The sequence below is a fragment of the Dipodomys ordii genome, unplaced genomic scaffold (assembly GCF_000151885.1).
Source record: "Dipodomys ordii isolate 6190 unplaced genomic scaffold, Dord_2.0 Scaffold104, whole genome shotgun sequence".
NCBI lineage: Eukaryota > Metazoa > Chordata > Mammalia > Rodentia > Heteromyidae > Dipodomys > Dipodomys ordii.
In genome coordinates, this window is record NW_012267320.1 from 6,652,909 (window position 1) to 6,667,138 (window position 14,230).

The 14,230-nt window shown below is 40.4% G+C and overlaps 1 protein-coding gene across 1 annotated transcript in view; it reads right to left on the reverse strand.

Moving 5' to 3' along the window:
* Positions 1 to 4,163: 4,163 nt before the first annotated feature.
* Map3k7cl (MAP3K7 C-terminal like) overlaps positions 4,164 to 14,230 on the reverse strand; it is a 41,034-nt gene continuing 30,967 nt past the window's right edge. The window contains exon 5 of the mRNA XM_013027479.1: positions 4,164 to 4,859. Coding sequence (XP_012882933.1) covers positions 4,679 to 4,859 — 181 coding nt within the window. The 3' untranslated portion in view covers positions 4,164 to 4,678. The remainder of the gene's footprint in view (positions 4,860 to 14,230) is intronic.

The window sequence follows — 14,230 nt, forward strand, 5'->3', positions numbered from 1 at the left end:
TAATAGCGTCCCATTGCTTTTCGGATGAAGGCTAAAATTCCTGAGGTAACAACACTGAAGCTGTTGCCTGTTGTTTGCAGCTTCAGACATCAGCTTCTTCCTGCTCAGCCACACCAGCCTGACGTCAAGGCGGTGCTACAAACGTCGCCCATCGTTTTGCTCTGTCTAGATCCCTTTCATCTGCTGCCTACTTTTCCTCAGTAACTCTTACTCACCCATCACATCTTCTCTCGTCAGTCACTATGGAGTCAGGAGAGACTCCTCAGCTCAGTTAGATTCTTTTTTGCCTTGAGTTCATAAAGGAGCTATCTTTTCTTCCCTGTTGGCACTTATCCCATTTAATGGTCATATTTGTCATCTATTCTTGATTGGCCAATCACCTCAAAACTCAGAGGCTTAAAACAAACCTGTGTCCAAGTCCCTGAGAATTGAAAGCCTGGAGGAGTTTAGGAGAGTTGGTTCTGGCTTAGCGTTTCATGAGATGACCCCCTAGATGTCAGCCAGCCACCCCCCCAGCCTTCTGTAGCCCTGGGGCTGCTGTCCAACTCCTTACCTGAGGGCCTGTCCCTTGCCCTGCTTCAGTCCTTCCCCAACATGGGTGCTGGCTTCCTCCAGAGCAATCACTCCAAGAGGGAACAGTTGAGAAGGAAGCTTGAATGTTTCCCGTGTCCTAGTCTTACCAGTTCCACGCTTCTCTTCCCCTTGACTTAGAAATACATCTTTAACTCAGACTCAGAACGAAAGGGGCGAGGGGAGAATGCATGGATGAATAAATGAATGAATGAATGAAATTTCACACCCCAGATAAAATAGAGAATGTTGTACAAATTGTGTAACCTCAATTTCTGGTTTGGAGGAATGAGGGTAATTATAGCCACCTGTCAGGTTGTTATAAGAATTAAACAATACACTCTATGCATAGCACCTGGAATAATGTGACAGACAGAACCCATTAAGCGTTATTTTTCTTCATCTTCTGTGTCTAAATCACTCATGCAATCCATTCCCACACATCCTGCTTCTCTTAGGAATTCTCTAGCCTTCCTGTCTGTGAGCTCATTTCAGTTGCCACCACTCCAGGTCTCTTACACTTTCCTTTCCACGAGCCTTTAACAATTCCCTGGACCCCCATTTTCTATTTAGTACAATCCGTTCCACGCACTGCAATGAGATTAATCATTTTTACAGCTATGTGTCTTTCACTTCTGCAACCTCTATTGCTGCTGCCCTGTCTGCTCTTGGCAGTGTGTAATAAATCTTTTGCGGCTTGGATTTGATTTCCAGGACCCTCTCAGTTCCTTGTTTATACTGAATTAAAATAATACATTGAAATCCAGGATGACTTGGAGAAACTTGGAGAAATGTGTTCAGCCAATTGCAAGCTAGAGAGTTGACTCCCAGCCACATATGAGTACAATCTCATCACTATACAAGCTAAGTGACTCACAAGAAGAGATGCTCCAACAGAACAATCACACAAGGGGCTGGGAAGGTGGCTCAGTGGTAGAGCGCTTGCCTTGCATGAATGAGTCCCTGGGTTTGATTCCTCAGCACCCCATAAGCAGAAAAAGCCAGAAGTGGTACTGTAGCTCAAATGGTAGAGTGCTAGCCTTGAGCTGAAGAGCTGAGGGACAGCGCCCAGGCCCAGAGTTCAGGCCCCACAACTGAAGAACAATCACAGACTGTAACATGAGCTACATTTGCTTGTTTTCTAGCTTAAAAGCAAACACCTTCATACTAATACCAGAAGGATATCTGCGCTTTTCTTCTGTATAGCCTTACATTATTGGTAATAGTGGGAATTTTATAAATATATTTAAAGATGGAAAATTCATGTGTGTGTGTGCATGTGTGTGTGCCCACACACATGTGCACATGCATGTGTGTGTCCCATTGGGGATCAAACCCAGTGTCTCGTGCAAGTTAGGCAAGTACTATACCACTGAACTATACTCTTGGCCCTGAAGATAATAAATTCTCAATGATATGTGTTATAGAGACCATGTGTAGTGGTAAATACAATTAGGAAAAATGTTGAACTAATAAGGTAAAAAAAAAATCTACCCATCATTTTCCCTGACTTACCATAAATCGCATGCTGTTGGTATGTTTTGGTGAATAAAATTCTGCTTAAAAATACTTGTATTCAGGGAAATGCTTGCTTTTGAGTGAGGAATGTGAATATTTTGGAAACACAGAAAAATTCAGGATGAGTAAAGATATGAAAATGATTCACTCAGTGACTCTGTGGCATAGCACCACGCTGTTGAAACATTTTCATCTGTTCAGCTATTTTCATTTTGCCCAAAGATTTCAGAGCTCTGTTCCTGTCGCCAGGTTCTATAAAGGGCCATGAGTACTTAAATCCTAGAATGTGCAGTAACCAAAGCTGAATTCTTTTACTTAAAGGTTAGTAAGTCACTCTTTTCCCTGCTTTTCCATTAACCCTGGAATTGTACACATTATTGAGCAACATCTCCTTTATATTAGTATTTATAAGCTTCCGAGTAACTGGGGGAAAAGGTTCAGCCAACTTCCCAGGGACTTTTTTACTTTTGGCCAAACATGAAACCTCTTTAATAGGTTTTCCCAACACTGAAATTTTGGGATTTTCAGAAAACTTCATTTTTACAAATGGGAAACAAAGACTCGAGATGCCTGAAGAACCTCACAGACTCTGCCATAGCAAGAAGCCCATGACGCTGCGGTGTGTTTCCGTGGTAAGCCTTCACTTCCCAGTGATGCCCCAGGGAGCATCGAACTTCAAGCCACTGAGCTGCTGGTCCGTTAGGGGAGACTGTCCTTTGCCCTGTAGGATGTGAGCCGCACTCTCAGTATGTACCCTCCAGATGCCAGCAGCATCTCTCACCCTCATCCTGGCCTGGTGACAACCAAAGACATTGCCCTCTGGGGACAAGAGCACTCCCAGTTGAGACCCATTAATCTCTCTTAGATCTTCCTCCTCCTCCTCCTCTTCTTCCTTCTTCTTCCCCTTCCTCTTCCTCCTCCTCCTCCTCTTCTTCTTTTTCTTCTTCTTCTTCTCCTCCTCCTCCTCTTCCTACTGCTCCTCTTCCTCTTCCTCTTCCTCCTCTTCTTCCTCCTCCTCCTTTGCCTCCTCCTCGTCCTCCTGGGGCTTGAATTCAGGGCCTGGACACTGTCCCTAAATTTCCTTTGCTCAAGGCTAGAACTCTACCACCTGAGCCACATTGCCACTTCTGTTTTTTTTCTGAGCAGTTTATTGGAGGTAAGAATCTCTGTGAGGGATGGCCTTAGATCTCAGCCTCCTGGTAGCTAGGATTATAAGTGTGAGCCACCAGCGCCTATCCATCCTATTATTTTAACGAACTATTTTTTATGCTTGTGGACAAATAGCTCAAGGCACAAATATATCATAATCCTTATTACAGCTCCATATGAGAAGCCATACATTTTGGGTTTTGAGTTTTGGGTTTGTTGTTGTGTCTGTGTGTGTGAGAGAGTTCTGGGGTTAGAATTCAGGGCCTGGGCACTGTCTCTGAGCTTTTTTGCTCAAAACCAGCACTTTACCACTTGAGTCACAGCTCTACTTCCAGCTTTTTGGTGGTTAACTCTCCATGAGAGTCTCATGAACTTTCCTGCCCTTGCTGGTTCTGAGCTGCGATCCTCAGATTTCAGCTTCCTGATTAGGAGGCTAGAATTACAGGTATGAGCCACTGCACCCAGCTCATACTCTTGCCAAGAAAAGGGGCTTTTATAAAATTTATTTAGCATATACAGCAAACAAACCCTAAACAAGGGTAGGCAGTCCCAACTTCCACCATCGTAAGGGTTAAAAAGGAGCAAGTTACAAATAGGCAGTTTTAATCCATGTTTAATGAAAAAGAAGTTACATGAATAGAAATGGACATATAACAAAGAAACCAATTTGGATGAGAGACCAAAATGGTGGTGATAACTAGAACGAGGATATATATATATGTTTGTTCTGAATTTACTCTTATTAGATTCCTGATCCAACATCCTTAAATCCAATACAAAGTAATCTTCTAATTTCACTTCTGTTGCACGGGAACTCACCAAATAATGTCAAACACTATACCCTTCCATTTCCCCCATATCCCAAATACACACAGGACAAAGCTAGAGATTTTCACCATGTGTTAACATGGAGTAAAGAAACTGCAGAGTTTTCTGTGTCTTTATTGCAACAGAAAGTCAGCACGGGAGAATGAAATTTTGGCACAAGCATGATTTCTTGCTAATATTTTCGTGAGAAAGCTTTTATAGTCTTCAACCATTTATTCTTAGGACAATCAATCATGGAAGGCTTACATGTGACTCTAGTGAACATAAATACATGCAGAGAAATAGCAACGGTTTATATTTGAGCAGACTTGAAATGTCAAAGGCATGAAGTTTATCCGTGCACAGATGTGCAGCTACAATGAGAATCTCACTGGTTTGTTTCATGGCTCATGATTCTTAGAGGGGGTCAATCGATACTTTATTTTTATCATTCTCCACCCTAATGTATATTGTGATCACATGTTCCTAAAGAAGATTACATATATTATAGACATTTGCTATGTGGGTAATAATGAGAAACAATAGGTTTTACTGGCCATCCCTTTAAAATAAATTCTTTCAGCCAGTATATAGCAATCACCACTGTCTTACACTTACATTTAATCATTTCAAGTTAGGATGAGCCCTGCCTCTTCTGATACTGTATTCTAAGTTTTTCCAGCTGTTCCACACATTGTGACTGGGCCAACTTCAGTGTCCGGTTCTCCTCCGTCAGAGCCTCAAATTCCTGAACCAGTTGGGCAGCATCCACCTTCTCTCTTTCTGCCTGGTCCAGCTTGGCGATGAGCTCCTTTCTGAAAATGCAGGAAAGGGCACAGAATTCAACTCGAGTGAATCAGATGATCCCATAATAGCACAATAGAAATGGAAGATTTCATTTTGCTTTCTTTAAAAATGTTTTTACCCATTCCATGTTCTACCTACCAATGGCATGCTTTTATTTCTCCAACTTCACAAGTGTTTAGGTCCCTTTACTTTCTTATTGCATTCCCTAAACACTAAACATACACAGAATATCCTATAACTCCCAAACAGGAGTATAGCAAGTACTTAAAAGTTATAAATCATTTCAAAAACAAGAATACACAGTTTAGGATAGTGAATGAGTTATGTCATTATATTGTCTTGTAGGAAAAATAATTAGTTCACCTGTTACTGAATTACCTTCCTTTGATTCCTCTGAGTCAGATACATCTGAGCTCAGGGAAGTCCATTTGCCCTTAAAAAAAATCTTCTCTTGAAGATATTATTTATTTATCCTGCCTGTACACAATCGCCATTGATATCCATCAGGGATTTGTTGTAGAATCTCCACATCCAACCCCAATACTTATCTGCATATAACCACACACATCTTGCCTACATTAAGTCATCTCCAAAGCACTTCCAATGCTGAATACTAAGTATTTGCTATGTAAATAGCTGCTGTACTATGTAGTTTAGAAAATGATCAAAAACTGAGAGCACACCCTAACTGTAAGCATGGGGCCCATGGTTGGTTGAATGCATGGATGCAGGCTCAGGGAGGGGAAGGGCCTCTGTCATGCAGCTCTAGTTAACAAGGTGGTGCACTTACGCTGGGTGCCAAATGCAGTGTAGTATTAGGAAAGAAGACTGAGGGGACTTAAACTCAGTTCTCAGCAATCTTTGTGAATGAGTCATTGATGCAGACTTCTATAAGCCTAACAAGGAGCAAACATAGTCCATGAACCTGATAACCCAAAGGACACCAGGTTATTCTAGGTGCAGAATGACCTAAATTAATTCTTTATTTCACATTTCTTTCTTCTCGATGAGGCAAAGCCCAGTGCTTAGATATATAGTTTTCTGCATAAGTTTCTTTGCTTTTTTCTTTGAAACCAGGGCTTGAACTCAAGGCTTCAGGGTTGCTAGGCAAGTGCTCTACCACTTGAGCCACGCTTCCTTCCACATTTTTAGTTTTATTTATGTTTCAGATATGTTCTCTCATACTTTTGCTTGATCGGGCCATGGATCACAATCTTCCTACTTATGCCTCCTGTTTGGCCAGGATTATAAGAGTAAGCCACCACACTCAACTTATTTGTTGAAGGTGGCCAGCCTTCTACATGAGTTTCCTAAAGGAAAAGCTCTGTAATGCTGATGTTCACATTGGAAAATTGTATTAGTTCCTAAGAAAAAATTCATTTAAGTCACACCAATGCATCAAATCCACAATTTCAAAATCTTACGCCATAGAGGATGTTAATTTTTATTATCTTTAAGTAGTTGCACAAATGAATTAACATTCAATCTATAAGTCTATAAGTACAATGCATCTCAATCAATTGATATTACCCCTTTCATCATTATCCTCTAGTCTCCCCAGCAGAGAACACCAATTTTTAAAGACAATGTCTATGCATAGCTAACAGTGAAAAGGCCTGGATAAACAGTAGTGCAGACACAGCATGTTGTATGGCAGCTGTATTCAAAGCCTGGGGCATACTAATGCCAATTTCAGACCCAAGCCTCGGTCAGCTTGACTCCTCTGTTCCATCCTCAAAAGCCCTTGAGGTTCTGTGAGTGTATTCTCAGGGAATAGAGATAAAGACTTGTTTAAAGCACTAACAACCTAGCCTCTCTTGTAAGACATGCAACTATTGTCTTCATTATAATCATTCATCACTACTGTTGACCTCAGGTCTAAATACTTTTCTTCTTCTATCTCTTGATCTAATCAGATACCGACCTGATATTACTTAACATAAAGAAAAGAACAAGCCGAATGTCACTGGGTGATGCCTGTAATCTTAGCTACTCAGTAGGCTGAGATCTGAGGACTGCGTTCCAAGCCAGCCTGGGCAGAAAAGTCCATGAGTCTCTTAGCTCCAATTAACCACCAGAAAACTAAAAGTGGCGCTGTGGCTCAAAGTGGTAGAATAGTAGCCTTCAGTAAATAAGCTAAGGGACAGTGCTCAGGCCCTAAGCTCAAGCCCGTGACAGACCAAAAATAAAAGAAAGAAAAGCACTATAGTAGTATTCAGGAAGATGATCAGGGTTTCTAGGAGCAAGGGAGAATCCTAACTACAAACCCAATTGAAATATGCCAGTATGGGTTAGTACTGAATAGAAAAAGAGTATTCATTAAAAAAAAAAAACTTTAAACACAAACCTAAACCATTTCCACATATACATATTCACTTGTAAATAATATTGGTCTTATACACACTATAAGGCATACATAAATATAGAAAAGAGGGAAGACCAGATTCTCAAACTAGTAGTTAAAAGTCTGATGAGAAGTTAACTGTATTCTCGGAAATTTCTCATTAATTGCAAAACATGTAAAAGCATGGACAGGGTTGGGGGCAGTAGTTCATGTTTATAATCCCAGCTAGATGGAAAACAGACAAAGCAGGTCACATTTTAAGGACAGGCTGGGAAAAAAGAGAGACCAGTCCCAACTAATGAGCTGGAGCATGGTAGTATGCCCTGTTACCTCAGGTACCCAGGAGTCTGGAGGAGGCCTTAGGCCAAAATCCCAGGCCCTTTGTAACTAAAGCAAAGAAAGGGATGGAAGCATGGCTCAAGTGGTAGAGCACTGCTTAGCAAGTATAAGGCTCTAAAGTCAAACCCCAGTACTAGCAAAGAAGAGAACCTAGAAAGTCTCTCTAACCTAGAGAGTGTCTCTACTGTTGCAACAGACAGACATTGTGTGCACTGTGAAGGACTTCTGTATGGTTTCTGTGTAACCCACATCTAAGTCACAACCAACACCATGCTGTCAGAATTGAGAGAGGCTCTATATCTGCTGTCTTCAACGAATGTTAAGAAATGTTCCATACATAAAGAAACCAAAGAGACACCTAGGTGCAATGTGTAATTCTGGACTGAAAAAAATATACCTTTGAAGGACATTAGTAGAAAATAGATACAATCTGAATATGAACTATGATCTAGACAATGGTAGAATTGGACCTAACTTCCTCAATTTTAATTTTTTTAACTTTCTTGATCTTAATGATAGAACATCCTTGTTCTTAGCAAACATTCGCTAAAGCATTTAGGAAATGATATTAAATTATATTTTTAAAAAGCATTTAGGGCACAGGTCATGATGGTGTGTGCATATTTATGTCTATACATGTATTTGCATCATCTATCTACATATGTGTGTTTGTGTGTGCCAAACAAACCCCAGCAGTTATTTTTGTTTGGTTGGTTTTTTGTTTGTTTTTTGTCTATCATGGGGCTTGAACTCTAGGCCTGGGTGCTGTCCCTCAGCTCGTTAGCTCAAGGCTAGCACTCTACTACTTGAGCCACAGTGCCACTTCTGATTTTTTGAGTGGTTTACTGGAGATAAGAGTCTCCCGGCCTTTTCTGCCTGGGCTGGCTTTGAATCATGATCCTCAGATCTCAGCCTCCTGAGTAACTAGGATTAAAGGCGTGAGCTACTGGCACCCCAGCAGTTTTTTGAGGAAGAATGAAACACAAGTAGAGAAGTGTTAAGTAATTAATAAATTGTGGAAGGACCTATGAGATTATAATACTACTTCAGCAACTTTTCTATAAGTTTGAAACCATCAGAATAAAGATATCAGAAAGAGGATGAAAAACTAAGTCAGAATAGTATTTTTAATGTTCCTATACTCAACAGATAGCTCTGTGCACCCACCATGGAGTCCACTGGAGAAAAACAGGCCTTGGAAAGAAAGTTGCCAATTGGGGACAGCTAAGGACAATCTGGGTCATGGACCAACAAACACATGATGCTCTTTGGGCCGTGTTTGTTCTTCAGTCTTCTGTAGTGTTTAGAATAAAATATTTTCCCCATAAATGCATTTTCCAAATGAAGAATGGAAGAAATTGGTACTTCAGAGAAAGCTTACATTTTTAAAAGGAGGAAATAAAACTCAAAATGCTCCATTAAATTAAAAATGTTATGCAGCAAATAAGAAAAAGGTATCTATCAAAGCCCATCCTGCTGATTAAATGGTTAGAGCTCTAGGCCCTGGAGCATAGTTTAAAGCAAAAAATGTTGATAATCAAATATAATAGCTGGGTCCTGATGGCCCACACAGGTGATCTTAGTTACTTCAGAGGATGAGATCTGAGAATCATGGATCAAAGCAGCCTGGGCAGGAAAGTCCAGGAGACTCTTATTTCCAATTAACCACCAGAAAAACAGAAGTGGAGCTTGGTTGAAAGGGATAGAGTGTTAGCCTTGAGTGGAAGAGCTCAGAGACAGTGTCCAGGCCCTGAGTTCAAGCCCCATGCCTATAAAAAATAAACAAATAAATAAACATAATGTCACAAAATCATTAATTTTGTAACTACAAAGAATGGTCCAGATTGTCTAATCATCCTGCATTAGAGAAAGTAACTAATAATTTCTTTTTTACTAGACTCATGAAGATGCAATCAATGGTTTCTAAATTAGTTTCATGTTCTTGATAAGCAATTGTACAGATATTCAATAAAAACTGCCAAAATGTCTGTTGTCTCCTGTCTAGGACCTATTTATATAGACATATTTATGTTCATTCATTAGTGGTTTACAATTAAACTATGGCATATCAAGCTTCAGAAATATCTTGCAGAGAGATGATATGAAGACCAAATCAATACTTGTAATTAGATAGGATGTGGTCTTATCTTTGATTTCCTGGTTATCATTTCTATTACTCCCTTCAATATCATGTAATATGGGGAAGAGAACTACAATTACAGGAATCTTATGGTGAAGTTGAGAATCTGCAAAGTTGTTTTCTGCATAATATACGCTGGTAATCCTAGCTACTCAGGAGGCTCAGATCTAAAGATTGCAGCTTGAAGCCAGCCCAGGCAAGAAAGTCTCTGAGACTCTTATGTCCAATTAACTACCAAAAAAAAAAAATCAAGAAGAAGAATCCGGAAGTAAAGCTGTACCTCAAGTGGTAGAGTTCTACCCTTGAGCACAAAAGCTTAGGGACATAGACCAGGCCCTAAGTTCAAGTCCCTAGACTTGAACACACACACACACACACACACACACACACACCTTGCATTTATTGTCTAACATTTCTACTTCTAGGTACAGGCCATAGGGAATTGAAAACATGTCCCCATAACTATTTTATAAGCACGTTATTCAAAATGGGCCAAAAGTCAAACAACCCAAATGCCCATTGGCTGTTAAAAGGTTAAATCAAATGTATATCTATGCAAAGGGACAATTTCAGTCAAAAGGAATGAAGTGCTGGTGCATGGTAAAATATGAATGAATCTTGAAAACATTATGCTAAGGGAGGAAGACAATCACAAAAGACTACCTAGATAAAATCAGGAGGAAATCCATAAAGCCAGAAAATAGGTGGGTGTTTACCAATAGCCAGAAATAGGGAACAGTTGTTAGAGGGACTGGCTGGCATGTGGCTCAGTGGTAGAGTGCTTGCCTTGCATGCATGAGGCCCTGGGTTCGGCTCCTCAGTTCCCCACACACAGAAAAGGCTGGAAGTAGCACTGTGGCTCAAGTGGTAGGGTGCTAGTCTTGAGTCAAAGAAGCGCAGGGACAGTACCCAGGCTCTGAGTTCAAGCCCCAGGATTGGTGTGAGGGAAAAAATAGGGAGGGACTGTATAGGAGTACATGCTGCTTTTGGGAGGTGGTAAAATGGTTTAAATTTGTGGTGACAGTTGGTTACACAACTTGGTGGAATATTGAAAAACACTAAGGTTAAACCCTCAAATATATATATATATATATATATATATAGTCGATTGTGGGGCTTGAACTCTGGGCCTGAATGCTGTCCCTCAGCTCTTCAGCTCAAGGCGAGCACTCTACCCCTTGAGCTACAGCACCACTTCCAGTTTTCTAGTGGTTTATTGGAGATAGGAGCCTCACAGTCTTTCCTGCACAGGCTGGCTTCGAACCTTGATCCTAGATCTCAGCCTCCTGAGTAGCTAGGATTACAGGTGTGAGCCACTGGCGCGCCAGGCACCTAACTTTTTTAAAGTCTCTTTTTACTGATAATTGAAGTCAATAGTATAAGCACCAGAGCACTGATGAACTTTATACATAGATCACATGAGCAGATTGCCCCCTTCTGGCTGAGACAAAATAATTGCAATAAAGGAAACTGATTGTAATTTGATCACATTCTTGTATTTTCTGACAAGCACATTAATAGATTTTAAATTCCATAAGATCTCTCTATCGCATTTCTGTGAATCTCTATTATATACACAAAAAGCTTATGAACTGTGTCTAAAGGTTTATAATGTTTATGTTTTAAAAGCATGCTGCAAAGGAGTGACACTGTCCATGAAGAAATGTACTCATTACCTGACTTACGTAACTGTTTTACGTAACGTCACTTTTTTTGGGGGGGTGGGGTCCAGTTGTGGAGCCTGAACTCTGGGCCTGGGCACTGTACCTCAGCTCTTCAGCTCAAGGCTTGCGCTCTACCACTTGAGCCACAGCGCCACTTCCGGCTTTTTTCTTTTTTTTTGCTTATGTGGTGCTGAGGAATTGAACCCAGGGTCTCATGCATGCAAGGCAAGCGCTCTACCACTGAGCCACCTTCCCAGCCCTGTACATCACTTTTATAATAACAATTGTAAAACACTTAAGCATTTTGCAATATATGCAGTTTTGTGAAAATACATTCTCGCATAGAAAAAGACCTAGGAAAAATGATAGCAGAAGCTTGCTTGTTTTGTTTTGGCAATACTGGCATTTGAATTCAGGGTCTCATGCTTCTCAGGAGTTCTTTAAGGATATCAGAATCCTTGGTAACATTTAAAATAGTTCAGGAAAATTCTTTCTTTCTCTCTCTCACCTTCCCTTCCTCCTCCCTCTCCTTCTCTCTCTCCTTCCTGTTTTCCTCTTCCCTTACCTCTCTCTCTTCATTTCCTTCTCCCTCCCCCTCTCCTTCTTCCTCTCTTCCCCTCTCTCTCTTACACTATAAATACAAAAAGGTTTTGATAAAAGTAGGAAGAATATTCCTCTGCATCATTGGTCAAAAACTAGAAATTAATCTTTACATGGCATTTATCTCATAGTGAGCTCATAATCTAGAAAATATCTATTACTTTATCCATCCAATCGACTTGATGACAAACAATCATACCAACTCTTCTAATCTCACCTCTGCAAATTCTCTCAAACTTGAGCCAGAGAGACCTCCTCTGGAGATGTAAGAAAAGTTCAGTCTAGAATCTGAATTTTAGACTATGCTTGAACAACTCCAATAAAGAAGTCTCTTTCAAAACACTTTACTTAGCATCTTTCTTAGAATGTAGCATAGTTATGCCAGCCAACCACCAGAGGCAACACAATCAGCCACACTTTATAAAACGACGGGAATCAATTTTCACCAGAATCATCAAAAAATAGAGAGCTAATTACTTGGGTCAAATCCATCTGGCCCAATTTATCTTGCTTGAAAACAAAAGCTGTTCAAGAAAAGTTTTGTTGCAAAATTAATTTCTGCTTCAATAAAGTGTTAGTGGCAACAATTAAGACATTAACTCTTATGATGTAAATTTTTATCTTTATAGCATCTCTTTAGTATGAATATTGACTATTTTAAATATAGACCATATAAATTATAAATAACATGTACACACAGGATATACTATAACCCACAATTGTCTAATCATCCTCATTCATATTTAACCCTACCTATAGCTTCACAATAAATGATCAGGATCTAAAGATATGCTCAAATCCTGTGTTTGCAGGAACAATACAGTCATAAAGGCAGGAAATAAACATAAGTATTGACAATGCTAACCTACAAAAAGTACCCTCAAAAATGTTTTGTTGCCGGGTGCTGGTGGCTCACGCCTGTAATCCTAGCTACTCAGGAGGCTGAGATCTGGGGATCGTGGTTCAAAGCCAGCATGGGCAGAAAAGTCTGTGAGACTCCTATCTCCAATAAACCACTAGAAAACCAGAAGTGGAGCTGTGGTTTAAGAGATAGAGCTCTTGCCTTGAGCTGAAGAGCGCAGGAACAGTGCCCAGGCCCAGAGTTCAAGCCCCACGGCCAACAAAAAAAATAAATAAATAAAATGTTTTGTTGAAGAAAAGTACTGAATCCTTGGGATCATGGCTATGGACTAAGCCTTGCTTAAGAAAGACTGAGTCTGGGTAGGCATAAAGGAAAAAGGCTATTTTGTAGTGGAATGTATTGTGAGCAAAGCTCAGATGAAGGATATACCTACACCACCTGCCATGAGAAAGCAGAACAGGCCAGAACAACTGAAAGTAGTGAAGAGATCAGAAGTTTTATGGAATTGCATGGTCATTCTATGGTAGATCTTGAAAGCCACGCCAGGATAAGAAGCCAGACAGAGGGCTGGGGATGTGGAGTAGTGGTAAAAACACTGTCTGTCATGTACGTAGGATCTATACCTAGAACTGCATGAACTCAGAGTTAAAGCAGTATGTCCCAAATGGAAGAACTGAGAATGGACAAAAAGGAAGTTGGAAAATCCTTATGTAAAAGAAAGAATAAACAATAATAAAAGAGTTTGGCCTTCCAGCCATGGTGACACATTTCTATAATCCCAGCATGAGGCTGCAAGTGTCAGAAGGAACAAGAGCTCAAGACAAGCATGGGTTACATATTGTGTTTCGGGTCATCATAAGCTACAAAGCCAGACCTTGCCTCAAAACCAAAATCAGAATTGACCCTTTGTCCCATAGCTAGCCAAATGTTTAGAAAAAGAGTTCATGTAAATTGAAGAGGAAATAGCTGAGTTCTGCAGGCACGCACGAGTAGATGAATACCTAGGTAGAGGCTGGTCCAATTCTTCATGGTCCTGGAAGGCTGCGTGAAGTACCTCAGCTACTCTGCTATCCACTTTCTGTTTACTCTGATTTTAATATTGTGGTAGTACCCATAAGTTATCATTTTTCTTAACATAAGCAGAAAATACAAGTTTCAAAGACCACATAATAGACAGGTGCTAGGGCTCATTCATGCCTGTACTGCCAGCTACTCAGGGAGCTAAGATCTGAGAATCCAGCCAGAGCAGGAAAGTCTGTGAGGCTCTTATCTCCAGTTAACTAGCAGAAAACCAAAAGCAGAGGTGTAACTCAAGTGGTACAGTGCTAGCTTTGAGGGGAAAAAAGCTAAGGCCCTGAATTCAAATCTCAGTATTGGCATACACACACACACACACACACACACACACACACACACACACACACACACAC